At 48.3% G+C, this 27,859-nt stretch overlaps 3 protein-coding genes across 4 annotated transcripts; 1 reads left to right on the plus strand and 2 right to left on the minus strand.

Annotated features, from left to right (window-relative positions):
- Positions 1-2,440: 2,440 nt before the first annotated feature.
- Positions 2,441-19,408, plus strand: CERS5 (ceramide synthase 5; the record flags this gene model as incomplete). The annotated part of the gene is given in 11 exon segments (XM_079547912.1): positions 2,441-2,530; positions 2,532-2,743; positions 8,152-8,257; positions 10,245-10,375; positions 11,344-11,401; positions 11,980-12,030; positions 12,684-12,776; positions 14,099-14,227; positions 14,512-14,618; positions 16,318-16,474; positions 19,256-19,408. Coding segments are annotated over 11 exon segments (1,287 nt in total).
- A 1,846-nt stretch (positions 19,409-21,254) lies between these two features.
- COX14 (cytochrome c oxidase assembly factor COX14) lies at positions 21,255-21,656 on the minus strand. Its single transcript, XM_079547920.1, has one exon. The coding sequence runs from the start codon at positions 21,456-21,458 to the stop codon at positions 21,300-21,302; it is 159 nt and encodes a 52-aa protein (XP_079404046.1). The 5' UTR covers positions 21,459-21,656; the 3' UTR covers positions 21,255-21,299.
- A 2,871-nt stretch (positions 21,657-24,527) lies between these two features.
- Positions 24,528-27,844, minus strand: GPD1 (glycerol-3-phosphate dehydrogenase 1; the record flags this gene model as incomplete). 2 transcript variants are annotated; one of them, XM_079547924.1, is made up of 8 exons in its annotated part: positions 24,528-24,624; positions 24,811-24,917; positions 25,095-25,328; positions 25,608-25,720; positions 26,424-26,562; positions 26,905-26,976; positions 27,476-27,653; positions 27,804-27,844. In XM_079547924.1, 8 exons carry the CDS (start codon positions 27,842-27,844, stop codon positions 24,528-24,530), a joined length of 981 nt encoding a protein of 326 aa, XP_079404050.1. The 2 variants fall into 2 exon arrangements, with proteins under 2 accessions (XP_079404050.1, XP_079404049.1); XM_079547923.1 differs by having other exon boundaries at positions 26,905-27,045.
- Between the last annotated feature and the right edge of the window lie 15 nt (positions 27,845-27,859).

The following is a 27,859-nucleotide window of genomic DNA, read 5'->3' on the forward strand; positions in this document are numbered from 1 at the left end:
CTGACCTGTACTCTGTGCTGGTATGGAACAGGCTTTCTGTAATACACTACTTTTACCACTACAAAATGCTACTGCAGTGCTTAGGGACCAGTTTTCAAAGGGACTTTCTGATCTGCTTTAAAAATGGTAACTAAATGCACTTTAATACATGTTAAGGGCACAGCTTTTTAATTACTATAATAAAAACACTTTTGGGGCTTGGAGTCCAATAACTAAAGCATCTCAAACTGAGCAGGACGTAACTTTCAAAACTGCCTATGATCAATGAATCCTCCATTTTTCTCTGTGCAACTGGAACAGTGTGCCCACTGCTGGAACAAATGTATTTTAGTGCTTATCTCCTTGAGGGCAAGACAACATTTTTGCAGGAGCCTGCAGGGCATTACTTTTGCATTTTTATATGCATTTTGAATGGTTTTTTGTTTACTTAGAGTTCATTATAATTCATTTAAAACTGCACATAACGTTTTTAAGGCCTTTTGACAATTTTGAAATCCTACTTGTATCGAGCTGCCATAATTTTTTTTTTCATTATGGCTGCGAAATTCTGCTGCATTGCAAATCTTTGGAATAAAACCATATGAACCAGAAACTTTCTGATTGCTAGCATTGAAGCTTAGTACATTTTAAAACTTGACTGCATTTATTTTACAAATAATGGAATCTGAATGGTGGCCGGAAGATATCCCTTTATATTAGCTTTTATTTGTACTGTAGTTACATGAGAATTAACTCTAACTATATTTGAGGTGTAAAATATCCTGCTTTCTTAACAGTCCTGCTAACTTCAATAAAGTTTGGTCATTTACATTAAAAAAAAAAAAGGTCTGAAGACTGCATTCATACTCGTTTCACAAAGAAGCACCATTTTAAAAGGAGATGGGAAAAGATGGGTGAAATCCTGGGGTTTACTTGCAGCTGGAGGCCAGGCAGTGACTTTCTGGTGCCACTAGGTGACACTGTGGGTCCACTTGTGGTCGTCACAAGCAGACTGCAAGGCTGAGGTAGAGGGCTTAGAAAAGGGTGGGCAAAATAAGGAAGGACTCGCAGGTGTCTCACGCTCTGTTTCTGGCTTCAGCTGCTTTTCAGGCAGCTGAGGACAAGCCAGAGTTGGTTTAGTTTAATTGTTTCTTTCTTACAGCTGCTGTGTGTTGGAGTTGTCCTCACTCAAACCTGGGGTACTTTTGGTTCGAGGCTTGGGTGTAGTGAAAAAGCAGTGAGTGCTCTGCAGCAACAAAGCAAATGTGCTCCTTGGTGGCACAGAGAAGGGAGCAGCCTGCTGTTGGGCTAGCATGCATTAGTAGCTGTGTGGCATGGCATGTACAACCTATGGGCTGGTTGTTTTTAAGAGAGAACCAAGCCTTGTACAGGTAGAGGGAGATCTCAAAGCTAGGGAAGCTGATGTACAAGTGCATCTTTTGTTTAGCCTCTAAATGCTTACCTCTTCTTAACGACATCTACTTGCTCTTCAATTCAAATCACCAAGCAACTCCGGCTGGAAGCTATTGGTCATGGACATGGGATGTATTGGATGTTCCAACTCCTTGTTTATCAGGAGATGCAGCCGAGCTTTACAATGCATCCCCACTTACATGATACTAAAGCTGCACAGTGGCTGTTTAGAGATTTGTTCTGGTTAAATCTCAGCCACCTGCGAGTCCTTGAGATACAAGGATTCCGACCACTCAGTGAACGTATTCACAGGGCAATTAGTGCTGAACTTGTTCCACTGAAAAAAACGCAGATATTATGAACTGCCACCTCCTTGTACCCATTGGTTACTGTAGTAGTTGAGTGCTCAATGGGCCATTTAATTTACTCTCAGCTGGATGGATGCCAGAAGGGCTATTATGGGACAGATGGATCTCTGCTACCACACACAGGGAAGCCGGTGCTGAGTACCTTTATGGAGAGCTTTAGAACATAATTACAAAGCAGAATACAGCCTTTGTTCCTTGGTTAACACTCAGTCCCGAGCCCATCACGTTGAAATAATTTTCTGAAAGCTTTTAAAGCTACTGGGATCATTCTGAACGTTTTTGCTGTGTGAACTTCTCTGTTCTGCACTTAAATGCTAAACCACACTTCTGCATTACTACGCAGAACCACGTCTGCATTAATAAAATGAGCCCTTGTTGTCTCACTATGAACTCCTCATGTGAGAGCTGAACGGCTGCCCTGTGGCAGTGAAGCTGAAGGCCGCTTCTCGGGGCTCGGGGGCTTGAGACTTTTTAAAGCAGAACAATCAGCGCGCTTTTTTTTTCTTTTTTTCTTTTTTTTTCGTAGGAACGCCCCAGCAGCGAGCGATTCCCGCCAGTTCTCCTCAGTGAGAGCTGCGGGCAGAGCGAGTCGCGCGGGCTGCGCTGTGCGCATGCTCCGAGTTAACGGTCCGCGAAAGGGGCGTGGCCAGGGCAGCACCGCCCCGCAGCGCCGCCTGCGCATGCGCCCTGAGCGGCGGGCGGAAGCGGGTGGGCTGAGGCGCGGAGCTCCGCCCGCTGTCGGTGGCCGCCGCCGGGGCGGGAGGGGGGCGAGGCGGAGGGAGGCGGCGGAAAATGGCGGCAGCCGCGGTAGCGGCGGTGCGGGCCTGGTTCTGGAACGAGCGTTTCTGGCTGCCTCACAACGTGACGTGGGCCGACCTGGCCGGCGAGCCGGACGGCGGGCTGCAGTACCCGCGGGCGAGCCACGTCCTCTCCGCCTTCCCGCTGGCACTCGGTATCTTCGCCGTGCGACTGTTGTTCGAGAGGTGAGCGCGGGGCCGGAGCTCTCCCGGAGCCCAGCGACCCTCAGGCGACGGCTGCTGCCCCCTCCGCGCCGTGTTGCGGTGCGAGCCCGCCGGGGTCTCTTAGCAACGTGCGGCGGAGCGGGGCGGGCTGCGCGGTGCTGGGCCCGGCTCGGTTCGGTGCCCCTTCGGTTCGGCTCGGTTCTGCTCGACCCTGCTCGGTTCGGAGTCCCGTTCTCCTTTCAGGTCCCGCGTAGGCCTCAGGCCTCCGCCCGGCGCTCCTTTCATCTCTTTGCGCGGGGAGGGAGCGTCGTTGGGGCCCGAGGGCTGCGTGTGTCACGGCGGGGGAATCCCGCACGGCCCTCCCGGCCGTTCTGTACGGCCCTCCTGTGCTTTTCGGGGGCTTCGGGGCTCCCCTGTGCCGTGCTGTGGGCCCTGGCAGCCCCCTGCATGCTGAGGGGTTGCAGCACGGTGTCAGGAGAATCCTTCCTTTATTTCCCATTGCCTGGAAGCCAGCCCTGTGTGTGTCTGAGGGTGTTGGGCTGCTCGCTGCCGGTGATGTGCTCTCCCTGACAGTTCCTGGCTGAGGAGTTCGGGCCTGCTCTGCTGCCTGCTGTGTTCCTCAATGCTCTGTGGGTCCCTGCAGTGCCGGAGGTGCGGTTTGGATGCTGTCTGCCCACGGACAGGTGTGGTGCAGCTTTTCTCACTCGGTTCAGCATCCCGTACCCGTGTGTTACCTCTCCCCTGAGGCAGCAGTTTCTGCTCTTTGTGATGGATATCTCTTGCAGCACATGGAGCAGGCTGTGCGGCTGACAGCGATGCTAATTAGAAAAGTGCCTTGGTTAAAGAGAACACTTAGGTGTTAGAAGCCAATTAAGACACCTCAGGTACCTATCCAAATAGTTCATTAAAGGCGGAGTCAGTCCTACATTTCTGGATGAAATGAGTGGATGTGTTTCTCTGTGGAAAGCATTTAAGTGGCCAGGGACTGAGTTGGTTTCATTTTTAAGGTTTTCTATAGGAAGTGGTTTTTTTTTTTTTTATTTTGAGCTTTCAGAGCTTAAACAAAATTGGAGACTTAAGCAGAGCAAAAAGAAAGAACTGTGAAGAAAAACATGGGTAGGAGAGAAGTGGGAGCATCTTATTTTTCCCCCTATCAATCTTATCTTTTTCCACAGTTCCAGAATGCTGCTTTCAGCTCATACCAGTGCAGAGGACCTGGTAACAGACACGTGGCACAGCCAAAGCCCACCCCTGACATCCATGGCAATCAGCAGATGAGGAAAGGGATCTGGGAGGCAGAGCTGCCCCTGGATGTTATGGGGGGGGTTAGGGGAAGTCTCCTGGCTGCCCCAGTCCTGGCTGGTTCAGGTAGTTTGGGGGAGGAAATACAAAAGACTGTTTTCTCTGGAGAGAGAGAGGTACAGTGCATCCTGCTGCACCTAATAAGACATCATCCTGCTAGAGGCTACTTTATCTTTGTAATGCTGTGCTTATTAAATTTCTTTTGCTGTGTTAACTCAGGGAAGATTCAGGTGAAGAATTAAATGTTGCAGCAGTACAACCTGGAAACTTGTACTGCTGGCCTGGTTCCTGTGCGGGTTGCTTCCTTTTCTTTAACAGTGCTTCATTGGTGATACCCTGAAGTGAAAGCACATTGTGAGAGCGAAATCCAGGGCTGTTCCTGGGATGTTTGTTTCAAAAGACCGTATGTTTCAAGAAATATTCTCCTCTTTCTCCAACCACTTTGAACGTGTCATGATAGTCCAGATTCGTCTAATAACATCCCTTTGTGTGCATACCCCAGCTGAGGCCTTGGGGATGATTAAGTCTTCCTTGATACACAAGTGGCAGTCAGACTCAGTGACTCAGAACTCGAATTCTGCTCTCCTGCTGCTCTTATTTTTCTTTTTTTCCTTCATTTCCCTCTGTGCTCTGTAGGAGGTATTCTGTGTGAGGAAGTGCTTTTGTTACGCTGACATAACGTTTCTGTGGGTAATACTCCTGTAAATCAGCCTTTGCATCACGGTGTTTGTAAAATACTCATTGGGCTGAGTGAGTGTGGGAATTATGTGTGATGAAGAACTGAGCTTGCAGAGCAGAGAAAGGGCCAGGCTGAGCTGGGAGTGGGTTTTGGGGCAGGCAGAAGAAAGATGGACTTCTGCTAACGAATGTGTCAAGTCAGTGTGTTATTTCTTTTTTTCCCCCCACTGCTGTTGTTTCATCCCACTGCAGGCACAAAAAGCCTCACAGATGCTGGGGAAGACCTGGAGTCTGTTACTTGTACAAGGTGATTGTAATTACACTGGAACTCCTTTTTGCTTACAGTCACTCTGGCTCTGAGGAAGGATCTGTGGTTTGTGCTAAGTCTGGTGCAGAAACAAAAGAAAAAGAGGGTCCTAGATGTTATTTTGTCAAATCTATCTGGGAATTAGAGGCAGTGCTGGAGTGAGCACTGAAACTGAGAGGTCGTGAAGAGATGAACTCTCTCTTTGGGTATGTTGACTCCAGAATGTGCTTACTCTGTAAATCTTGAACTTAGGGAATTGTTCTTCTTTTCAGAGCTGTAGGAAGGAGTTAGCAGAGAACCTGAACCTTCCAGAACGGAGGGTTCATGAGGTGCAGTGTGACTGGAAAGTGCTTGTTAGATGCTAGTCTCTGTGTTTAAAAACTGATGCTGGTTTCAATGTCTTAATAACTGGGGTGAAAATGTAGCTGGGTAGGTGTGACTTAGGCCTATAAACACATATGGGTTCACAAAATAGCAATAAAAGCATTTACACGATGAAAACTCCGTGCTGGGAGGGCGCGGCACGATCTCGACCTTGGGAATAGCTCCTACAGCAGATTTGTGTGGCATCATAAAATAATTAGGTAGGAAACGGCCTCTGGGTCACCTTGTCCAGTCCCTTCCTTAGGGCAGGACCGGCCTTGGAATCAGCTTGAATTGCTTGTGGTGATATCCAGTTGTGAACATCCCCAAGAATGGGGATTCTGGAGGGAGAGGGGATTCTACAATTAAGGTGGCATTTTCAGGTGGTCAGTGGGACCCTGGGGCGTGCTGCAGAGAGCGTGGCCAGCAGGCAAGGAAGATTCCCTTCTCCTCTGCTCTGCTCTGCCCTGGGGAGACCCCAACCTGGAGCACTGGGCCCAGTGCTGGGCTCTCCAGCTCCAGGCAGACTGTGAGCTGCTGGGAGAGCGCTATGGAGGGTGCAGAGCTGTCAGAGAGGTGGGAGAGTCCTTTGGAGAGATCTAAACCCACCTGGACGCTTTCCTGTGCAACCTGTTGTGGGGAAAGTGCTGTGGGAGGGCGTTTGGGCCCTGCAGGAGGCTGGCTGGAATTTGCTCCCTGCTGCCTGAAGCCGTTGCTGGGTGAGAGGAGCAGCATTACCACGCTAGGCTGCACTTCCTTAACAGTGTAGAGATCCTATTTCTGTGGCTGTATCTCCATGACTGTGACTTTTCCTCTTTGCTTACATTGATATCTGCTTGCCTCCATGCACCAAGAAATGTTTGTGTGTTTTTTTTGTTTTGCTCTTTGGTCACCTGCACGCTTGGCTGAGTCCCATGCACTGCCTGTAGCCCTGCCTTGCTCTTTATTTTTTTTCCTTTCCTGACTTCTGTACACATCTGTATTTTCCCAGTGGAGGAAGCTTATAGTCTGGAGCAATTCTGTGCAAATCTTCATTGTGTTTGTTTTGTAATCAGTGGGTCCTGAAGTGAATTAGTTCTGCTTATTTCTCTGTCTTTTTTTTTTTTTTGAGGTGATGCTGTTTCTTCTTTCCTCGATGCTTCAGGTTTTGAATTCCCAAATAATGCCACTTTTATGGATCATAGGTGCTTCCTTATTTTCCTCTCCTCCTTACCTGCTCTTAAACAAAAGCAGCTCTTTGTGGAGCTGTAAGCACCGTCTTCCAGAAAATGAAACAGAACTGTTTGACATCCGGTGAGCTCATGTGAGCTGCTCTGCTGCTGTTCTGGTGCATCCTGGAGGAAAGAGGAGCAAAGAGATGGGCACTTATAACATCATTAACATCACTTCTGGCTGATGGTCCAGATGGTGGAGGAAGCAGTGAGCCATCAAAGCAGGGAAGAGCCAGGCTGAAAGGAAATCACTTTTTGCTTTTTTTTTTTTACTTCTTTAGCTGTGGCTGTTGAAGCAAGCAGGACGTGTGAGAAACAGGGCAGGAACCCAGCGCTACGGCTGCTATTGCTTGGGGGTTATTTTCTAAAAGCAGCAGAGATCATTTAGGATTACTTGTGAGCTGATCCATAATTTCTCAAGGGAAAACCCTACAACCTGTGTCTGTTCTGCAGTGCACTTGTAGCTATTCCTAACAGAAGCACTGAGGATGTGCTCCCAAGCATGGCTGCAGCTGGAATGCTTATAATAATGATTCTGTTGAATTTGAATCTCATCTTTTAAACACAAAGGGAAATGGCAGCAAATGAGATGGTTGGAAAAAGCAGCATTTTCTGCTTAATCACACTCTGAGTCTTGTAAATGGAATACATATGTATAATGAAGTTGTCTCTGGAACACTCTGTATTTTGAAGCAAAGTAGATGTAATGATGCCAGTGTTGGGTCCTTTTCAAAGTCGTTTTTGAGAAACAGGTTTTTGCATGCTCTCTAATTAATTAATTAATATATATTTTTTTAATTTGCTGTCCTTGAAAGCTGTTGCTCACCAACAGGAGAGAACACAATTCAGGCATTCAGTACTGTGTGTGTTTTGTCTCTTGGCCAGTTTGGTGCAAAGGTACAGCAAAACACAATTGGTTTTGAATGAGCATGTATATGCGTCAGTTGCAAAACCAGGTTTGTTTTCAGAGTGCCATAAAATTCACCAAGTGCTCAGTCAGCTTTTGGAGAACGTGCTGCATGCAGTGTGAGATGCTGAGGTGTGGGTTTCAGCCTGACTTGGGATTTCTTCCCTACCTTGCCTAGAGAAGCAAGCCACTTACGCTTCTCCCTCTTAGGGGAAAAGAAATCTGTGGTTCTGTCTATTTTGTGAACTTTGTGACTCGAACTTCCTTTTTTTTTTTTTTTTTTTTCTTCTGAGCTATGTGACACCAAGAAGCATTCTGGAAATGAGGTGTTTGATCTGTGGTGCCGCAGGGGCTCTAGCAGCCCTTTGCAGAGGGCTCATGTCAGTGATTATTATTTATTTTTGAGTGGTGCAAGTCATGTGGGGAAACGTGTCCTGATCCTGCAAGGCCAGGGCATTTGAACTGAAGTTTTCACATTAAATGTGTTACAATATGTGCTGCCTGCAGTTACCAGTTGGTTACCTAAAGGTACATGTTCCTTAGAGCAACAGTGAAGATCTTCAGAAGCATTTTGGAGAGGTTTTGCAGTCTGTGAGAGGCTGGGGCTGTGACTTGGGCAAGGAAAACGTGCCTTGTTTTAATCCATCTCTTTGTGTTTCAGGTTTATTGCCAAGCCGTGTGCCATAAACCTCGGCATACAAGACAGTGGAGCTCACAGAGCCCAGCCCAATGCGATTTTAGAGAAAGTGTTTACATCCATCACGAAGGTGAGTTTCACTGCTAGGAACAGAGACCTGCAAAGGTGAGGGTGTGGGTTTCTGTCTCCCACTTCTTTGGTTTAAGAAATGTGTTCCATCCACAGTGCATTCATCCACGTGTTCTTTATTTTCCATTGCCTCTGACATGTCCATCTTGTAGGAAAGTAAATTCTCTTTATGGCTGATCTGTGCTTTTGCACACAGAAGAATCTTTTCTGAATCAAAATTGTCCTCTTTTAAAATAAAAGTTTTCTTCCCTTCGTTCCCTGCTTTTGTCCCAGCTGTTACTGCTGTAATGGGCAGTAATTGTTGGTTTACAAAAAAATTGCCTGGCATCTTTCACTTCCTATTGGAAAAGCACTGCTCTGTTGTGATCTGCTTCTCTGCTTTCATTGGCCATCTGGGGGAATGCTTTCCTCTTCCTGTGCCAAGTGGAAGTCACTTGCTCAAGTAAAAGCATTCTGTCCATGGAAGTGCGCCCTGACGAGTGGTGGGATGCTTAATGTTGGCAGCAGGTATTGCTTTTATTCTACATTTCATGGCTTTTCTCTTGCTTGAGCTGGCAGTGCTCCTTCACTTTAGAATGACAGAGCTGCGTGCTGTCTGTGCTTTTGGATATTGACAGTTAAATCAGCACAGGTGGTGGGATAGATTTTCATTAAAGATATTGAAATGGAAGGCTTTATGTTCTCGTTTGGTGATGCTGAACTCCATTTTGAGTGGAGCAGAAAAAGCACTTAGTGAAGGAGGGGAAATTCTATAAAAGCCTCAGCAGAACTCACCTCATGGGAACAGTGAGGTTCAGGAGCACTTGGGATGAGACATGAACAGGAAGGCCCCTGTGATTTGATGCCATTTACTGGGAGGGCTTTAATGCAGGGGATGCCCTTGAAATTAATGTTGAGGAAACCCACGGGGTTGCGTGCTGTGCAGTCCTTATCTAGCTTCTATGAAAAACAGAGCTTTGTTTAACTATGCCAGTATGCTCGTGTGCTGTCAGATTTGGAGAATGGAAATGTAGGGTGGCTCTGATGCAGAGGGAAGAGATTTCATTATTATCTGCAGTGAGAAAGTCCTGGTTTCAGTACTGCAAATCAGATGACAGATTATCTTGTTTTTCAGTTCAGCAATCTGGTGACTCTGTATGACATGAGCATTCTACATAGCTTTCTGGGTTTGTTTGTAACTTAAGTGGTAAAATGTGTTTATCGTCTTTCAGTTGTAAGAGCTCCCTGGCAGAGCTTGTTAAAAGGACACTGGTCTGAAACTAGCGTGGCTTATCTCACCATGGGCCATTGTAGAGGTAGTTATCAGGTTTTGTTCACTCTTTCTGCTCCTGTAAATCCACTGTCGTTGTTCAAACAAACTGCCAGTAGAGTTTCCAGTGAGAGAACAGGGATGCATTCTTTATTGTGCAACTATTTCCGTTTTCAAGTTTAATTGTATCCATGCACTCTAAAAGTGGTAATGGAAATGACGCCATCTCTCTGATGCCTTTTTTGAATCTATAAACATCAGATGTGTTAAAACCGAATTCTTACTTTAAAGTTTCCATAAACTTCACAGTGAATCCTGTCCCTTAAGTGTATTCAGCTGTCATGTTCTTGAGTTCCAGACAGCCTGAGTTGATCTGCAGGTTTTAACAGGTAGGACAGGGCATTTTAAAAGCCCCTCCTCTCCTCCTCCCAAACTAAGAAACAGAACTACATTCTCTGTAGTGATGTGCTGTCAAATGATGAAATAGGTGAGGAAATGTTAAACCACAAGCATTCCGAGTACTTAAGTAATTAGTGGCTTTTGAAAGTTAAATATGAATGAGTATGGCAGCAGGTTCCTGCTTCTGGAATAGTGCTAGTGTCAGGGTTAAAAATGTACGCAGTGCCTTCATCGTGGGTTTTGCCATCTGTGCATGGGTCCTACTGTAGTGTACAGAGGATGTCAAACTGAAAGCAGGTTGAGAAGGAGGAGAACTGACGTTTGTTTCATTTTCCTTCAGTCTCCAGATGGAAAAAGGTTAGAAGGCTTGTCAAAGCAGCTAGACTGGGATGTTCGAAAGATCCAACGCTGGTTTCGGCATCGGAGGAATCAGGACAAACCCACCACCATCACTAAATTTTGTGAGAGCATGTATGTTCGTGCAGAGGCTGGGATGTGCCTCCATCTCAGAGCTCCAGCTCTTTGTTCTCTCTTCTCACTGAAGTTGTGGTCAGCTGTTAACTTAAACTGGTGCCTGGGGGTTGGCTGGCAGGAGGGAAATTCTCCTGTAGGCAAGTGGAAGAAGTGAGGAGAGCTTCATAGCATTCAGCTATGTTTGATATATGTACATGAAAGCCCAGAACACTTGCACAGGAGTTACTCTTGTCCGTGATGTACAGCTTGTGAGAGTGAGCCATGGCCATAAGGCGGGCAGTGACACTTCAGTGTGTGTGTGTACACATCTGCATGTGCACAATTCAGTAATTACACTGAAGACAAGTTGGCTGTCTGCACAGTTATGCTGTAGCATTTTTCCCAGGCACGGTGACCTTATGGCTTACAGTGATGTATGTACTTCTATGGACACATCCTGGATTTCTCTGCTTTTCCCTTCAGTTCGTTCCTTTGTTCTTTGTTTCTTTCTGAGTGCTTGTAGTTCCCCTGTTAGTGCAGTAGCATCTGAGTGCTTCTGTCCTGACTTGTTTTCTTCTGTGCTGGTTTCTTTCCTTTCCAGTAATTTTCTTCATATTAATTCTTCCCCCAGTATGATTTTGCCTACTTAAAGCCGCAAGGTAAGAAGGATAATTACATGTATTAGGATATCTTCTGAATAACAGCTACTTTTCTTGTTATCCTGACATTGTATATTAAAGCGTATGAATGCTGCATGCTCACTCTGAACTTGGCTGTCAATGCAAACAAGTGTGGTGTGAAAGCTCTCAAATGGGTTTATCCTCACACAACGTTTACAAATGAAGGATTAACAATTAGTGGGTGAATACTTTTCAGGTGTCAGAATTGCTTTTTTCACAGTTGTTTCAGGTTTTGTTACAAATATTAAACAGAAACTATTTCTGGTTCATGTTTTGTATTTTGCTTTTTTTTTTTTTTTTTTCCAGGTGGAGATTTACCTTCTATTTAAGTATATTTCTTTATGGAATCAGGTTTCTCTGGACGGTGAGTTGATCTGGCACACCCCTCCTCACCCTCCCACCTGGTTTTTCTGTGTGTTGTGCCACTGGGTTCGCACTGCAGTGCTGAAATTTCAGGCCTTTGACTACAGTGTCCCTTCTGTGCTTGCACCTAGCTTCAAAGAAGAGGAGTTTGGTAATAAGTCATCTCTGTGTGCCCTTATTTGAGATCCTGGAGTTTCTATGTAAAGGCCACTCTGACAATATGAGAAAGCTTCTAAACAAATCTGTCATTATGGAAATACTGGAAGTTTATTTGTTACTTTACACCAGAATAGGACAGACCTGACTTCTTGGTGTGGAGAGGTTTTGCTTTCTTCCCATACGGATACACATTTATCTCTGGGTCTTTATTATTAGAGCTGCTTGCTTCTTTGAATTTCGGTTGCGTTACAGTTTGCCTTTGGGTGCAGAATGATTATTTCAAATCATTATTTTGTCTTACAGTAAATTTAGCTTGGAACGAAGGTAAAATTTCAGTGAACTGGAACTGTATTGGTTGATGCCTAGATAATAGGGAATTAAAAAGACCAGCAGAATAATAAACTTGACTTTTCCCTTCAGGCACCCTGGTTTTGGGACACACGACAGTGCTGGTACAGCTACCCCTTTCAGGTAGGAGATAAAAACTTAGTAGATTCAAATCTCCTGTGCAATTTCTTATTTCTGTTAATGACAGCAAGTTGTAATTGGGTAGTCTCAACTCTTTCTCATTCTGTGGATGCTACCCAGGCCTGGTAAGCTTCCCAAGTAGTGAAGAGCCATCCCGTTTTGAAGGCACAAAGATAACAGTGTTTTGTGTGTTCCAGTTCTGGTTATGTAGGTTTGTCAACAATGGTGTTTCTTCAGAGAGAATAGACTCAACTCGTATTTGTTTTGTGTTTTCTTCCTGCTGAGATTAGAAAAAGTAGCTTACTCACAGTGTTGTTTTAATTATGCATCAAGTGTGATTGTGGAGAGGCCAACCAGTGTGGCTCAGTTTGTTTTTCCTAATCCAGGAGGCTGCAGTGCAATTTGTAAACGCTGAGCTTTATTCAAAACCTGAGATTCTCCTGTCAAACACGCAAGGTTGCTTGTGTGACTGAGCCTGTAGGAAGGCAGCTGTTGCTTAAGCTTGTGTTAACTAAGCCTTAATTCTGGATCTTTTAACTCATGCCTCATCATTCTGAAGGGAACACAGCAGGAGAGAAAGGAAGGAAAAAGTAGATTGTAATGTAAATTTTGAAGTAGTTTGTCTTCTAACTGTGCTGTCTTTGTTTGTTTTCCAGCCTCTAACATCCAGGCTTTATTATTACTATATCTTGGAGCTGGCCTTCTACTGGTCTCTCATGTTTTCTCAGTTTACAGACATTAAACGGAAGGTGAGGTTAACCAGAATTGCACTAACTGCTTTGCTGAATAGACCAGGCTAACAAAAACTGTCAGTGTGCGTGGCCAGTAAAGCTGAAACGTAGTAATAACAGAATTTTCCTCATTCACACCTCTCTGTAGCTCCTTCTCTACTCATTACAATCCTGGAGGAAGGGAGGAATGAGTTGCTGTGTGACCTGGTGTATCCTTGAGAGGCTCTTTCGTTTTCCAGGGGAAAGAACAGAATCACTCAATGCCTCCTAATAAACAGTTAGCAAATTGTTGGGGGGAAAAAAAAAAAAAAAAGAGATTTTGACTTTAAGGCTTTCAAAAGGACAGGAAAATAAAACACTCCAAGCATTGGCTTGCTGAGCAGGATGAGAAAATGGCAAACGCGGAAGCAATAATACGTGCTTTTTGAAAATAACTTTTTGTCTTGTGTCAGAATGATGACTGGTCATGATTGCTGGAATCTAATTCTGTTGTGCTGCATTCTAGGATTTGGTTCATTGTTGCTGTTGGAACTGTTGAACTACAGTTCATAGTAAATCGTGGCTTATTGCTTCTGCTGTACAAACTGCAAAGTAACAGAGTATTCCCATTCTTGCATCAGCTGTTGGGGGAAAAAAAAAAGTGATTGTTTTTTTTCTGTACTGAAATATTAGCTCCAAGATGCAAAATAACTTGGAGCTGCAGAAAAGAAGTGAATAACAGCATCTGTGATACTGTTTACAATATTTAATTCTATATCCTCTGTTACACTCCCCACGGTAAGGTGCACTGATGTAAAATGTAAGCATTGTACCCAGGGGACTGAACTAGAAAACAGCCCTGAACTGCATTGAAAAAAGTTTTTGAATGGAGCAGCCCAGCTCTTGCTGTTGGATTATGTTCTGTTCTGTGGCTGCTATGCTCTGGCAGGCTTTTGCATGCTGACAACGGTAACAGCAGCGTACTTATAATTTGTGCCAAGGGCTGAAAAGACCAGCAGTGTGACTGTAAAGCCAAAGGGAACCAGAAATAAGGGCCGTATGTTGTCCTGTCAATCCTTTCAGAGGATTCTGCAGCCATACTTGTCTTTGTCTTGAGCGTTTGTGCCAGAGACTGTGCTGTGCCTGTGCATGCAGTTACAACTTCACAGAAGCACGCATGCTGGGAGAGACTTTTCTGGAGCTTCCAGTGATGGTGGCTGATGTGTGATGAGCTGTGCTTTGTGTGGAGTCAGAGTCTGAACTGAAGTCATCCTGTGACTTCAGTTGGTCAGTTTTGTGGCTCTGCTCCAGGCATATGTATTTGACAGCCAAAGGATCTTAATTCATCTTTCTGTTTCCAGGACTTCCTGATCATGTTCGTCCATCATTTGGCTACAATTGGGCTCATTACGTTCTCTTACATGAATAATATGGTGCGTGTTGGAACACTGGTGCTGTGTCTCCATGATGCATCTGATTTTCTCTTAGAGGTAAGTTTCCTTTTCAGTCTTTCTGTACCTACTGCTGGGGTGCTCTCAGGGAAGCAAGCAGACTTCCCCATTTTTGCTGAGCAGCATTAAACATGCTGTAATATCTGCGTTGCTGATCCTGCTTTGTCAGCTTTTCCTCATAACTGCTGTCGTGCTGAGAATAATCCCTAAGTATTCCTAACTCCTTACAAGCATGATGTCTTGAGGATTTTGGAGTTCTATAGCCTGGTAATTACATGAGTGCACAAAGGGAGTAATATTCTCATGCTTCTCATTTCTTCTAGGCTGCAAAGTTAGCCAATTATGCCAAGTACCAGCGTCTCTGTGATGCCTTCTTCATGCTCTTTGGTGTTGTGTTCATTGTTACACGTTTGGGCATTTATCCATTCTGGTAAGCACCTTGAACTGTAAGGTCTTGTTTTTTCAGTCCTTTAAGAAAAGCATTTGTACCTCTTGCAAGCAGTGCAGAATGTCCCTTACGGCAGCCTGAGGTTGCAGACAATCCAAGTGCTGTGTGGAGCAGTGCTTTTAAACAGGAGTATGAAGAAACCTCTCAGCAGTCAGTAAGAGAGAGTGTGAGAAGTGACTGGAATCTTAACACACAGCTGGCCTCTCTTTCTCTTGCTGTAAAGTGATGACAGTGCTCATTAGTGGAGCACAATCAGCTGCTATCTGAATAGCTCAGAACACTGTTTGCTTCTCTTGACTTGAGAAGTTTTGGAAATGGTTACAGAAGAGGCATAATTTCTTGAAGAAAATTTAATTTCTGAGTATCTGGCTTAGTCATCAGTGCTGCTTTTGATTTCTTGCGTCCTGCCCTTGAGTCGTGACTGTTTAGAGCCTGAAATAGGTCTGAAGATTCTTCTATGTGAGGTGCAGCCCTAAACAGATTATAGCTAATTGTTCTATAATGAAGTTCTCTGCTGACCCAGTAGGTCAGGCTCAGTGAGGGTGGTCATGGTTACGTTCTCCACCTTCTTCCTGTTGAAAGAGTGCACAGAAAATTTGTCTTGGTATCAGAATTGCAATTAAAGCTCTTGTTTCCCAGCGAATGCATCAAGGGAATCAAGATAAGGAAGGGTTTTGGTACTCAAGTCTGCAGAGTTTCTTTCCCTTGATAGATGAGATTGTTGTCATTGTTCTCCTTGCTGTAGTCTGTTGTGAGGTGATGCTCTTGCATCATGCTATTACTCAGCAGCCCTGTGAATCTTTAATGTGTTTTCCACTGGCTGTAATGTAACTCCTCATCTTTACAGAGAAATCTGACAAGCTTGCTGTGGTATTGCAGACCTTATACTAGTTCAGCTCACGTATATTCACTTCCCTGTTTAGCAGTGTAAAGCACTGCAAGACCTCTGGAGCTGCATACAGTTCACTAATAAGCTGGCCACAAATTAGCTGTTCCTGTAGCTGCACTTTGGGGCCTTGGGTTCTTCTTTGACAGGCTTGTTTCTCTTTTCCTGTGAAATGTTAAAAGCTATGCAAAACTAATGGTGCCTTTAAAGGTCTCTCCACGCATCTCTACTTCACGAAATCTAAATTGTTTAATACATCACTTAAGTGCTGGCAAGAACTTCCAGCGATGAGAACAGCAAAACAGTCCTGAAAGAAACCAAAATGCTTTGTCTGTGAAGCAGTTTGTTGTCTTCCAGCTTGGCAGGAGGAATCTAAAACTAGGAGGGAAGGGAGAGAGGCCAACTAGGAATAAAATCTGCATGGTTTTTAAAAATGGGTGAAGGATGAATGTGTTAACAGTTGTTTTAGTGACCAGAGCAGTTTGACATCACTTCCTGTAAAGTTATTATAAACTCTGTTGAGAAGGAAATTGGCAGCAGATCCGTATGCGTAACCAAACAGCATAACATTCACGTCTTCTCCTGTTTGTTGCTCAGTTCCAGTGTTTCTAATTGGATTTAGTCTGTCTCCTAACTCTGGCCAGAGATCAGATGCATCACCGCTCTGACAGGAGCAAAGCAACAGATGCTTAAGTGAGATGCACACTGCTGTGCATCTGGCCAGTCATCTGAATGGAGAGCTGGAAGCCATACTACCAGCACAGCCGATCTGTAATGTGTTTCTGGATCTCTTAGGATTTTGAATACAACGCTATTCGAAAGCTGGGAACTGATTGGTCCTTATCCTTCCTGGTGGCTGTTCAATGGCCTTTTGGTAACCCTGCAGATCCTGCATGTCATCTGGTCCTATCTCATCGTTCGCACTGCCTACAAGGCCCTCGTGCGGGGAAAGGTAAGGTGTTGGGGGCTGGTTTGGGTCCCCTTTTCTACAAGCTCTGTGAAGGAATTAAGAGAAATGGAGCCATTAGCAAGGGCTGGTGCTAGTTCTCAAGGTAATTACATAATGATTGCTTTGTAGAGCAGTTGGTTTCTTTTTTTTAACCCTGGTTGCTCTGCAGACCAGAGCTGCCAAATACATACAGAGGCAGGGATGCTTTCCTCTCTGTTCTGTTCATGCAAGGAAACACCACCATTTTCCAGTGCACTGAGATATGATGACTGCTTGTTGCTTTGTTTGGAGTTAAAGGTGGTAGAAAGCTCTTTTTAAAATAATCATTTAGAATGTCTTTCAGCTCCTAGCTTTCCAACATCTGCTGATTCTTGGGTTGCACTGAGAATTATGCATCTTCCCTTTTAGCAGTGAATGGCTTTTGGTTGCCGGTGGGAGCCAGGCATTGAGGTGCAGAGGCAAAGTTTCCAGTACTCTCAGAAGTACTGGAGAGCAAGCTGGTTGTCACTGGGCTAATGGGGTGCAGTCTAGCTCCAGTTCCAAGTATTCCAATTTTAGCTGGGGGAGGGAGGAGGGGAGTGTTGGGAAGGGGGAGGGTTGAGATTCCAGCAGCTGGTAAGTGGCAGATGTTATCCTAAGAGCCAACAGTGCTGATGTTGGGCTGTAGCCTAAGTTGCCAGGCTTAAAAGTTGCACTTCAACTGGAGGCATGAGACAGGGCAAGCAGCCTAGGAACTGTTTGACACCCAGCCAGCCCATCAGAAGCCACTTCCTTTGCATCTACCAGAGCGCAACAGATGGTTTGCTAGCACAAATGCCTTTTTTGTCATCTATCTGATATCTTGATCTGAGTTTCTCTTACAGCTATACTTTGTGTTTGACTTCTTAGCTGCCCACACATGAAATGTAACCTTGAAATACATATCTGTTTATGACAGTGTTTGTCAGGGGAAAATGTATTTTAGAGCATGCACAGGAGTTTGTCATCTGTTCCCCACAGCTGCTACTGCGAGGCTCTTATTTTCTATGCAGCTGTTCCTACAGCTCAGGTCTGTGTCTTTTCCCTTTCCTTGCTTTTCTCCTGTCCAGGTGACCTAGCCAGAGAAGGGACTCTGAGCTTTGTCTTCTTCACTCTTTTCTCACTCCTTTTCCTCTGCTGTGCCAGATTGGAGCTGGACAGTTTCATCCTTTGCATGTAAGTGTGATCTGTACTTCTGTTTCTACCCTGTTTCTAGGCTGAGGGGAACACAAAGCTCTGGTCTTGGGGCTTCAGCTGGGTGATGTCTTCCCTTAAAACATTTGTTTCCCTGGCTGATGCAGTGCTGGCCCTGATCCAGTTTTAAAATGCAGGTTCTCCAAAGGTCTGAGCAGTGTTTTGTGGCTTGTTCTGATGTCCTCACTTGTATGATTTGTAGGCTCACAAAGACTCTGATGTCTATGTCTGTAGTGCTCATTAACACACTGCTGAGTGAAAGAGGACAGCAGAAAAGCAGTCTTTTTTGTGAAAGCAGTTGTGGGAAGTAGAGTGAGACCTCTGCTTCCTTCCAGTGACCCTTTGAACTTCCAGTACAGGAGGAGGTACCAGAAGTTTTGGCTACAGACAAAAGCAAATACACCCAACAGGCCCATCAAAACCTATCCTGGAGATCATTATCTGGCTTTCTGCCACATCTTCCTTGGAGCTGAAACCTTCCCACCAGGTGCTGTTTGAAAGCCAGAACCCAGGCACAGAACAGGCAGAGCAGGATCAATTTCTGAAGCACCTGAAAGCAATCTCCCCACAAAGTGCTTGCACGTGAGGTGAATGAGGGCTGTTAGTTGCAGGCAGAAGTGTGGAGAGCCTGCCCTAGGGGATGTAAAGCAGGAGCCATTTGTGCATCCAGGTGGCAATGGTGAGTTTACAGCTCTGGAGCCCAGCCAGCGACCAAGGTGCTTATTTGCAGTTGGGGCCTGGCTTATGGTCCCTTCTTTTGTGTCCTGGTGCACTGCATTTCCATGGCACTCCCACAGCAGGTAGCAGCGATGTGAAGCAGAGCTGTGCCTGAGGGTTGTTCCAAAGGTTCAAAGCCCCACATAAAAATGTATTGGCTGACTGTGTAGTCACCTTGCAGCCAAAGCCATAACCATAGGGCAGTTCCCGATAGGCTGAGGGGAATTCAGCTCCTGGGCTGGTGTTACGTTGTCGTCTCTGTTCTGCAGCCTGCTGCCCAACTGTGCTCCTCCTCATAAATGACTTCTCACAGATGAACGACAAGCAGTGAAAATGGGAGGCACTTTGTGCAAACAGCAATGTGATAAATATAGCTGGTTAATTTTTAAAATATCAAAGGCAGTCCCTGTAGGACAAAGTGTTCTTTCTAGAACTGATAGATATGTATTTTGTCATTGTATTTGCTGATTGTTATGGTGTGAGAAGATTTACTATTATTATTATTAAAAACAAATTTATCTGGAAAAGCAACCTTTAACCAGTCTAGAATGCAACTCTTGGAAGCCAAGATCTCTAACATCCTCTGATGTGATGAGCGTGAAGCGTGGTGCCTCACAGTGTACAGTGTTCAGAAAGCAGAGCTTCTCATTCCCAGCTGTCTTTTTCTACGTCTGTCTTGTGTTCTGCATGTGATGACAGGCTCTTCAAGCTTTTAAGTTAATAAGGGTGGAGTGCAGAAGGCAGTTGTCACTGGGGCTGATTAATCCCTTCCGTGCAACCTTCTACTGCTGTAACTTTCTGTGAATTTACCAACTTCTCCCCTTTCCACTACCAAATCTCACTTGCATTGTTCAGGTATCCAAAGATGACCGCAGCGATGTAGAAAGCAGCTCTGAGGAGGAGGATGTGACGTCCAACAGCACAAAAGGAGTTTTCAGCACTTCGAGCAATGGCTCCAACCGCATTAACGGCCACATGGCCGGCGGGCAGTGGACAGAGGAGGAATAAGGCCCTGGGTTGGCCTTGAGCAAACACGAACTTGTCTCTACATATTTAGATGTGTTGAACTCTGCATTCCCAAGTGATTTTTTAATCAAGATACCCCTTCCCCAGAAACCTCCAGCAAATCTGAAACGGGCACAATCCAGACCAGTCCAAGGCTTGGCATGACAGAAGGGAGAAAGCCAATTACTAGGGCAAAGAGCAAGCTGCAGATTTCACTTTAAGCCATTTTGTACTTCAATCTTAGCCCCATCGACGTTTGCAGAGGTATCTTTGTATTTGACAAACTGGTTTGTACTGGGATCAACTCAAGGTGGAATGAGTTTGGGCTCAACTGGCCACGGTTGGTGAATGCACTGCCAGCGATGACGGCTCATTGAACGCAGGGTCAGCATCGTCTCCTTGAGGCACTCCGTAAGCAGCTCAGAGCAGGGGGAGTGCCTGGTTTTTGCTGCCCACATACAGGCTGCAGCAGACTCATCCCTTTGTGCTACAGCTAAGCTCTGCGTTGCATTGTGCTACAACAGAAAAGTTGCTCCAGCTTCTCTGGGGTGCTCTGTGTTAAGGAGGCTATAGCTTGTTAACTCTGCTCTCAAGAGGGACCAGGCCAGCATTTGCTGCCTCTTCTGGTGCTGAAAGCCCCTCTGAAGCCTCAGTGACAGCCATCTGAAACAGGGGAGGGGATTCATTATTGCCCCAAAGACAAGTATCACAATATGTACCTTTTAAATCTTTTTTTTCTTTTGCAAGTTGTGGTTTTGAAGACATTTCTAGATCTACTGGATGCAGTTGGCTGAGCGAGGAACTTGAGGGCAGACCAATGCTGGGGGCTGTTCTTAGCTTTCCACATAATGAGGGGTTTCGGTCCTGCTCAACTGTGTTTTAGGACAGAAGTTAGAATGGTGCTGCTCTCATTCTGCAATTTTTGTGGAGGAAATCACTGGGCTGGAAAAGCAGCCACACTGTGGGTTATGCTTCTTTTTTTACTCGATGGTACTTGGGGGCAATGGAGGACCTGCATGTCAGTCACGAGCAGAATTTTGGGAACTTCTTGAGTTGTTACCGTTTTATACTGTTGTTTACTCTTATCTCGATTAAAAAACAAAACAAAAACAAACAAACAAAACCAACAAAGCACTTCAGAACTATGTTTCACTTTGTTAATTTAAAAAAAATGAAATCAGTGACTTTGTCCTGGTGGTCAGTAGGATGATTGTGAACCAGCAGTGTGCCCTGGTGGCCAATGGGATGGTAGAGTCACTGCACAGTGCTGGACCAGCAGGGTAATGGAGATTCTCCCACTCCTCTGCACTGAGGAGGATGCAGCTGGAGCACTGGGCCCAGTTCTGGGCAGACTGGGAACTGCTGGGAGAGCCCTGCGGGGGTTGCAGAGCTAGTGGGGACAGGCTGTGAGAGCCCCAGGGTTGTTCAGGTGGGGGAGAGGGCCAACAGGGGATCAGATCGACTCTCAGCAACGTCTGAAGGGTGGGGGGCAGGAGCACGGGGCCAGGCTCTTTTCAGGACCAAGGGCCACCGGGCACCAACAGGAATCAGAGAAATTCCACCTGAACAGAAGGAAAAACTTCCTTGAGGAAACCCGGGCGCACAATGCCTAGAGAGGTCGGGGGGCTCCTCTGGAGAGACCCAAACCCACCGGAATGCTTCCTCTGCAACCTGCCGGAGGGGTTTGGGCTCAGAGGGCCCTTCAACCCCTACGGCTGTGACCGTCAGTCCCTTCCCCGCGGTACTCAGCGGGTGCTGACCTGAGATCCCCGTTCTCCGTTCCCCCCGCAGACAGCCGCACAACCACACTCGGGCGTTTCCACGTGGTTTTATTGCGCTCCGGGCCCTTCCGAGAGCGCAGCTCGGCGCCGCGGCGGCACCGAGCCCTCCGCCCTCAGCTCTCGGGGCCGGCCGAGGCCTGCCGGGCGCGGCGGTTCTGCAGCAAGCGGTAGGCCCGGACGCCGCACAGGTACCCGCCGTACATCGTCAGCAGCATCATGGAACCGGAGAAGGCCTTGTAGCCGAAATCAGCCAGCTGCTTGCCGGACACCATGGCCTCTCCTGCAACACAGCGCGGCGCTCACACACGGCAGCGCTCCGTCCGCCCGCCCCGTCCCGCTGCTTACCACAGCCCGTCGGCTCCGCTTCCGCCGCCGCGCCTGCCTCAGGGCCGCGCTTCCGCCCGACGCCCCGCCCCCAGCGTCACGTGAGAGGGTGACGTCAAGCCGCACCGCCTGCTGGGAGATGCAGTACGCCGAGGCGGGAGGGGGCATCACAGCGCCCCCTCGCGGGGCCGCTCCTTCACCTCCACGGAGCCGCAGGCGCTCAGCTCCCCGCGCTGCATCCCGGCCGCCGCTCACCGGGGCCTGCGCTGCCCTGCTTTGCGGCTCCCCGCGGCTCTCCTCACCATCCTCAGCACCCTGAGGTGCCTCTGCTCACTAAAAGCGGAAAGCGGCCCTGTGCGAGGCTGAGGACCAGCGGCCTGGAGGAGATGGCTTTCAGCTTAAGGAGTCCCCACTGAGGGGGGCACTGGGCCTCTCCCCCTCGAGGGCTCCCAACCTGAGGAGTTTCTCCAGAAGGACGATAAGAGTTGTCCCTGTGCCCTGTCCCAAGCCCTGCTCTCTCTTCAGGCTGCAGAGCCCTGAGCCATGCAGGATCTGCAGCACGCAGATGTGCTGAGACTGCAGAACATAACTCCAAATGGCAAAGGGAAGACTTTTTATAGCTTGTGAACTCCAACACTGGTGTGAGGCGTGGGCTGCTGGAGAGCAGGGGACACGGAGCACCCCCAGGTGAGAGCTGGGGCCTTCAAGGCCTGCAGGAATGGCACAGTAGTAGAGAAATAACTGCTCGGAGTGATGCACCTCCACAGCAGATGGGTTAACAGCTGAATTCCAGTCCAGAACAAAGCTCTGCATCCTGCTGCAGGTGCTGGCAACAGCAAACTGAGGTGAGAAGCTGCAATGTTTCAAGGAAGGAGAGCTCAGCCACACTGCACGAGCCTCAAGTGGGATTCCTGAAGCCCATCAAGACAAAGGGGAGCAGATGTCGTGCCAGCCCTGCAAGGAGACACTGGGCTTCCTTTATCCTCCCTCCAACCTTGCTAAAAAAGTTCCTCATCAGAGAAAGCCAGAGCTGGCTACTTTGTGTGCTTTTCAGCTCAGTTGAATTTAAAGGTCGTAGGGTGCCACCAAGAACGCACGTCTAATAAAAGGCACAGAAACAACTGCAGTGCCAGCAGATTAAATTCCCCTAGCAAGAGGGTGAGCGGAGAGCTAGCACGCCTGGAAAGGTCACTCAGTGTGAGATGCATTTCAAAGAAAGACAGTGACTAGGCAGGGGAGAAATGAATAAAACTGCACAGAATGTCCCAAGGAACTGAAACAGCAGAGAAGGGGAGGGCTGGGGTAGCACAGCGGAATCCTGACCTGGTTCCTGCAGGCCCCAGGTGGGATTGGGATTCTGTACCCTGCTCAGCAGTGCAATCTCAACACTCTGCAGCCCTCAGCTAAGACTTAGTGCTGGAACTGCTGCTGAAAAAAATCAAGTGGGATGCTGCACTGTGTTCTCACCCAGTACTGTCCTGCCGTGTGTTATTACTCACTTCTGGAACAGCACACAAAGCTGCATCCCCAGGAACGAACTGACACTGCCCTCATCTGCACCGTTAGCAAGAGCAGCAGGCACCAACCCAAAGATAATGATGCACCAGAACCACAGAGTGAACGGCCTCCCCTTCCCTCTCCAAATTTATTATAATTTTACACATTCATGAAGTTCATTGCCAATCAGAGAACCTGCAGCACTCGGACCTGGCCTGAGGGCATTCAGCAAGACCTGCAGCAGCTCTAGCCTGCCCCGGATGGGAACAGCCAGCCACTGGACACGGTGCCCTGAGCGACAGCAGCAGCAAGCCAGAGTCAGTGTCTGAGGGGCATCTAGCAGCCAGCTGGACAAGGGGCAAGTTTCAAAAGCACAGCACAAGGCATGAGACCTCTGTCCCCTGCTGTGCTGCGGGAGGGCTCTCTGTACCTGTTGTGGATCACGTCCTTTGCTGCCCCTTGTCCTGCCCGTGGGCAGTCTCAGAAGAGCAGGGAAAGCGTGGAACCTGCTTTCTCAGCTCTTGTAAACGCACACAGAGAAGCAGAGGCCAGCCTAAGGCAGATAGTGGAACAAGCCAGAGAGAAGGCAAAAAGCTGCTGTGGATCATTCCTCTAAGAGCAACAGCCCAACTGCTTTATCAGGTACACTGCCAAGGGCTACGCAGCCTGCCAGCTGCTCAGAAAGACTTCGGGGCAGTTGGTCCCTGCATTGCCAAAGCCAGCCAGAGAACAAGTTGATACGAGGGAGGAGAGCTGGCCAGGGACAGCCAGCAGGCACAGAATTAGCACAGGCAGATCAGTGACAAAAGGAGTCAGAGGCCAGGGTCAGCTGTGAGAACAAAAAGTGAAATCATTGAACTCCAAGGGCTCTCTCTGGAGCTGCCCTCACACAGGCAAAATGCCGGCTGTGCTGTGCAGCAAAAGCAGCTGGTGGTGACTGAGGAAGCTGCACATGGCAGGGGGCAAAGAGCTATTTTATATGCTGGTTCTTAGAAGAGTGATGATCAGCTCCTTTGAAAGTCCTCGGGAGCTTCAGTCTCTTGTGGATCCTGGAAGGAACTGACGCAGCCCCTCTGTGAGACAGTTAAGACAAAAGCAACAGCAGCAAGCAGGGAAGAGCTAGTGTCATGCCAAGAGGCCCCACGGGGCTAATAGCAAAGCTTGACCTGCCAGGCAGTGCCTCCTGCATAGCCTGGATCGATCACGACGACCTAACAGTCTCTCTGAGAACTGAATCCACCAAAGCAAAAGAAAGGGAAAGGAGGAAGACGCTCAGCCCCACTCAAGGCAGGAGCTAGGCAGCAACAGAAGCTAAACGAGCCCTTCAGAGAAAAAAGGAGATCAGCAGGTACCTCCGTGCAGATGCCAGGCTCAGACAGGGGAACCTCTGCCTTTGCAGTGATCTGCAAAGGCTCCCAGAAGTCTGGACTCCTCGCAAAGCTGTAGCAGCAGCAAGGTGGTGTAGGTGGGAGCTCATCCCTCCTCTCAACAGGATTCGTGGTTGTGCAGGCAGAGCCCATTTACATGTGCTCAGGGTGGTTCTGGAGACACTTGATGATGTCAGAAACAGGTTTGCCCTCATAGCAGATCTGATAGACAGCTGTGAAGAGGGGGAACCTACGGGCAGACCAATGCAATCTCTCAGAGCAGAGTCACAGCACCTCGTGCACTGGGCAGCAGCAGCTCATTGGGTGCAGGCAGTGCAGTGCTCACCAGAGCAGTGCAGACAGTGAGGGAGATGGGGGGGAATTCCACCCCCAACCTAGCCTCAAAAAAGCAAACAAGGGAGATGAGATCACTCACTTATCCACCATGTTCTTGGTTTTAAGGATGCGATTCAGCTCAGCAGACGTCTGGGGACCTTGCAGCTTCTGCCCATTCAACATCTCCTTCTCCAGCTGCTCAATAGACTACAACAACCCAACAGAGAGGGAGTTGGACACTGCCATGTCATCCAGTACCCCATGTTCACTCTCTGGAGCTGGGTTATAGCACTGGGCAAGTGAAGGCCAATACCCTGGTGCTATCTGGCCCTGCGTTGTTGCAGGTTTCAGGCTCCCCTTGCTGCTGCTCCCTGCTCTGCTCACCTTCCCAGTCTTGGCAAAAGCCTCGGCCACTTTTCGGTTGCGACCACCGTAGCAGGTGGTGATGAGATCAGCGACCCCACAGCTCTCCAGGAAGGTGGAAGGGGTGACGGGGCCCTTGCAGAAGATCTTGGCGAAGTTAATCATCTCCATCAGCCCCAGACGGATAACAGCAGCCTTTGTATTGTCTCCAAAGCCAAGACCATCGCAGAAACCAGCCCCTACAGCCACAACGTTCTAGAAAACAACAGCACAGAGCAATGTGTTCCCAGCAAAGCCCAGGGCACTGCTGTATCCACAGGTGCCAGTGGTGATGCCATCAACAGACTGCTGCCTGCCCCTGCCTGTCTGGTCACCACCACTCTCCAAGCAGCTGAGCAGGACATGCACAGAGCTCCCTCCAAAGCCAGGCCTTCTGCACAGCTGTCTCTGCAAGCTGGAGTGTGATATCCAGAGATCACTCCGTGCTCCCTGCAGAGCTCAAGCCCTGCAAACCACAGTGAGCAGCTCACCCACCTTCAGAGCACCACAGATCTCTACAGTGTCAGCTTCCTGCACCACTGTGACCCGAAAGTTCGGTGTCTGCATCAGCTCCTTCAGGATCTGCCCATACTGTACATTCTTACAGCCTAATGAGAGAGAAGGGACAAGATAATGGAGCAGACCCTAAAGGAGAACTGCATTCCAACCCACCCACGTGGTCTTGCTGCATTCAGTGCAGCGAGAGGAATCCGTTGCCCAAATGATGGACATGGCTAAACATTTGCAGGCCCACAGAGTGCCAAGCACACATTGCCTGGCAGATAACCAAGGTTCAAACTTGGAATTCCCAGAAGACAGGGATGATCCCTACCACAGAATTGGCACGTCCGCTTTTAAAGGCATCTTCAGAGATTGCAAAATTTAGGTTTGGAGGCTGCTGTTCTCCCTGCAGTGCCCTGCACCAGAGCGTCCCTGCGTGTTCACAGTGACAGCATGCTCTGCTTACTCCTCTCCAGCCTCCTGCATGGCTTGTTTGCTTTGTTTTAAATACAGGCACTTTGAATCTTGTAACTTCTAACCCAGAGAACAGTTCTGTTGGTTTTGGCTGCTGTGTGCGATTCACAAACAGTGTGGAGGATGTCAGGAACTGCCACCAGGTGAACTTTGAAGCAGCCCTGGCTAGCAGCAACACAAGCCCAGGTGAGTGTCCTTTGAAGTCCAATGAAATGAAAGTAAGTGAACTATTTCCTAAAGGGTCTCCCCTGTGGCCACCCCATTCATTTGAGCCAGGCTGACTGCCAGATGTTCAAAGTCAGCGCTGTCAGGAGCATCCAGATGTTGGCTCCTTACCGATGGTTGTTTCGCAGAACTTCTCATCTGCCACTTCACTGGCAATGTTGGCCCCCATGAGGACACTCATCTCAATTCCCAGTTTCTCGTGGATGATGTCTGAGATCAACCTCAGCCCATCTGGTCCTTCATCCACCCCCTGGGAGACAACCAGGGACAGAGATGAGCTTGTGGCCTGGGAGTCCTGGCCCCATTCACCCCAATGCTGCCATCCCAGCAGCCCCCCATGCTCAGCTGCACCCCACTCTTCACCCATGGGCCCTCACCCATTCCTACCCCATAATACCTCCAAATCCCTGCAAGGCAGTGCCCTATTCCCCACGTACACCGCTCTAAACCCAAAACCTGTTAATTGCAGGGGAGTAGATGACCATTAAAGGTCCCCCCTCCCAACTCAAAAAATCCTATGATGTTAAGATTCTAAGACTCCAATTTCTCCTCGAAAAGCTCATCACCCTCCTGGCCATGCTTCTGCTCACACCTTGATGAGTGACATCCCAATAGCACCTTTCTTCACGTGGGCCTTGATCTGGTCGCAGACTTTGCCGATGAACTGATGGGGCACCACGAACAGGAGGATGTCAGCCCCGGAGCAAGCTTTCACCAGGTCGGGCTCTGCCACCTGCACAACACAGCTGCCATCAGGAACTTGTCCCCAAGGCTTTGTAGAGGGGGGCCTGCCCTAACCCACAGCAAGAGGAGCAGGGGGTTTTGGGGACAAACTGCCCCACGCTCCCCTTCTAGAGGGACTGGAGAACCGCAGAGCGAAAGGCTCAGCCTGGCTCCCTGCGCACCAGCTTGGAGGCAGCAACACTTGGCCTTGAGAGCAGCGAGATGGCAGAGCAGGGGCAAAGGTGGGCAGGGAGAACAACCAGGACAGCAGCTCATCCCAAAGTGTGCCACGAGATCACCGGGAATGCAGGAGCCCCGTCGCACCCCTTCTTTCACGCTGCTGGCACATGGGGCTGTGACAGCACAGCAGCTTTTATTACCTGTCATCAAGGTGATAAAACACGACCCTCGTGCACAAAAGGCCACCAGCAGGCACTCACCACGTTGTGGGGCAGTTTGTGCCCCGGCAGGTACTTGACGTTCTCGTGTTCGGTGTTTATGATCTCGGTGAGCCGCCGGCCGCCCACCTCCTCCTCCAGCACCCACATGTTCACCGTGTTCTCGAAGGTACCCAGCCGTGCCGCATTGCTGCCCACGATCTTGGCGATGGCCGAGCCCCTGTGTGGTAGGGGAGGGGGTGGGGGGGAAGGAAAGGAGCCATGGGCGGGGGGCACCGGGGTTGCCGGCACCGGGGGGATCCCAAGGCACCGGGAATGATGCAGTGCCCCGGGAGGGCAGCTGGGATTTGGGGACCAGGCGGGCGCTCACCAATTGCCGGAGCCCACGATGCAAACCTTCTTGCCACCCATGGCTCAGAGACGCAG

Source organism: Tetrao urogallus, assembly GCF_951394365.1.
Source record: "Tetrao urogallus genome assembly, chromosome: 35".
Taxonomy (NCBI): domain Eukaryota; kingdom Metazoa; phylum Chordata; class Aves; order Galliformes; family Phasianidae; genus Tetrao; species Tetrao urogallus.

Excerpts from the sequence above, each read along its gene's own strand:
- COX14 (XM_079547920.1), bottom strand. The coding sequence starts at position 21,458 with ATGGTGTCCGGCAAGCAGCTGGCTGATTTCGGCTACAAGGCCTTCTCC.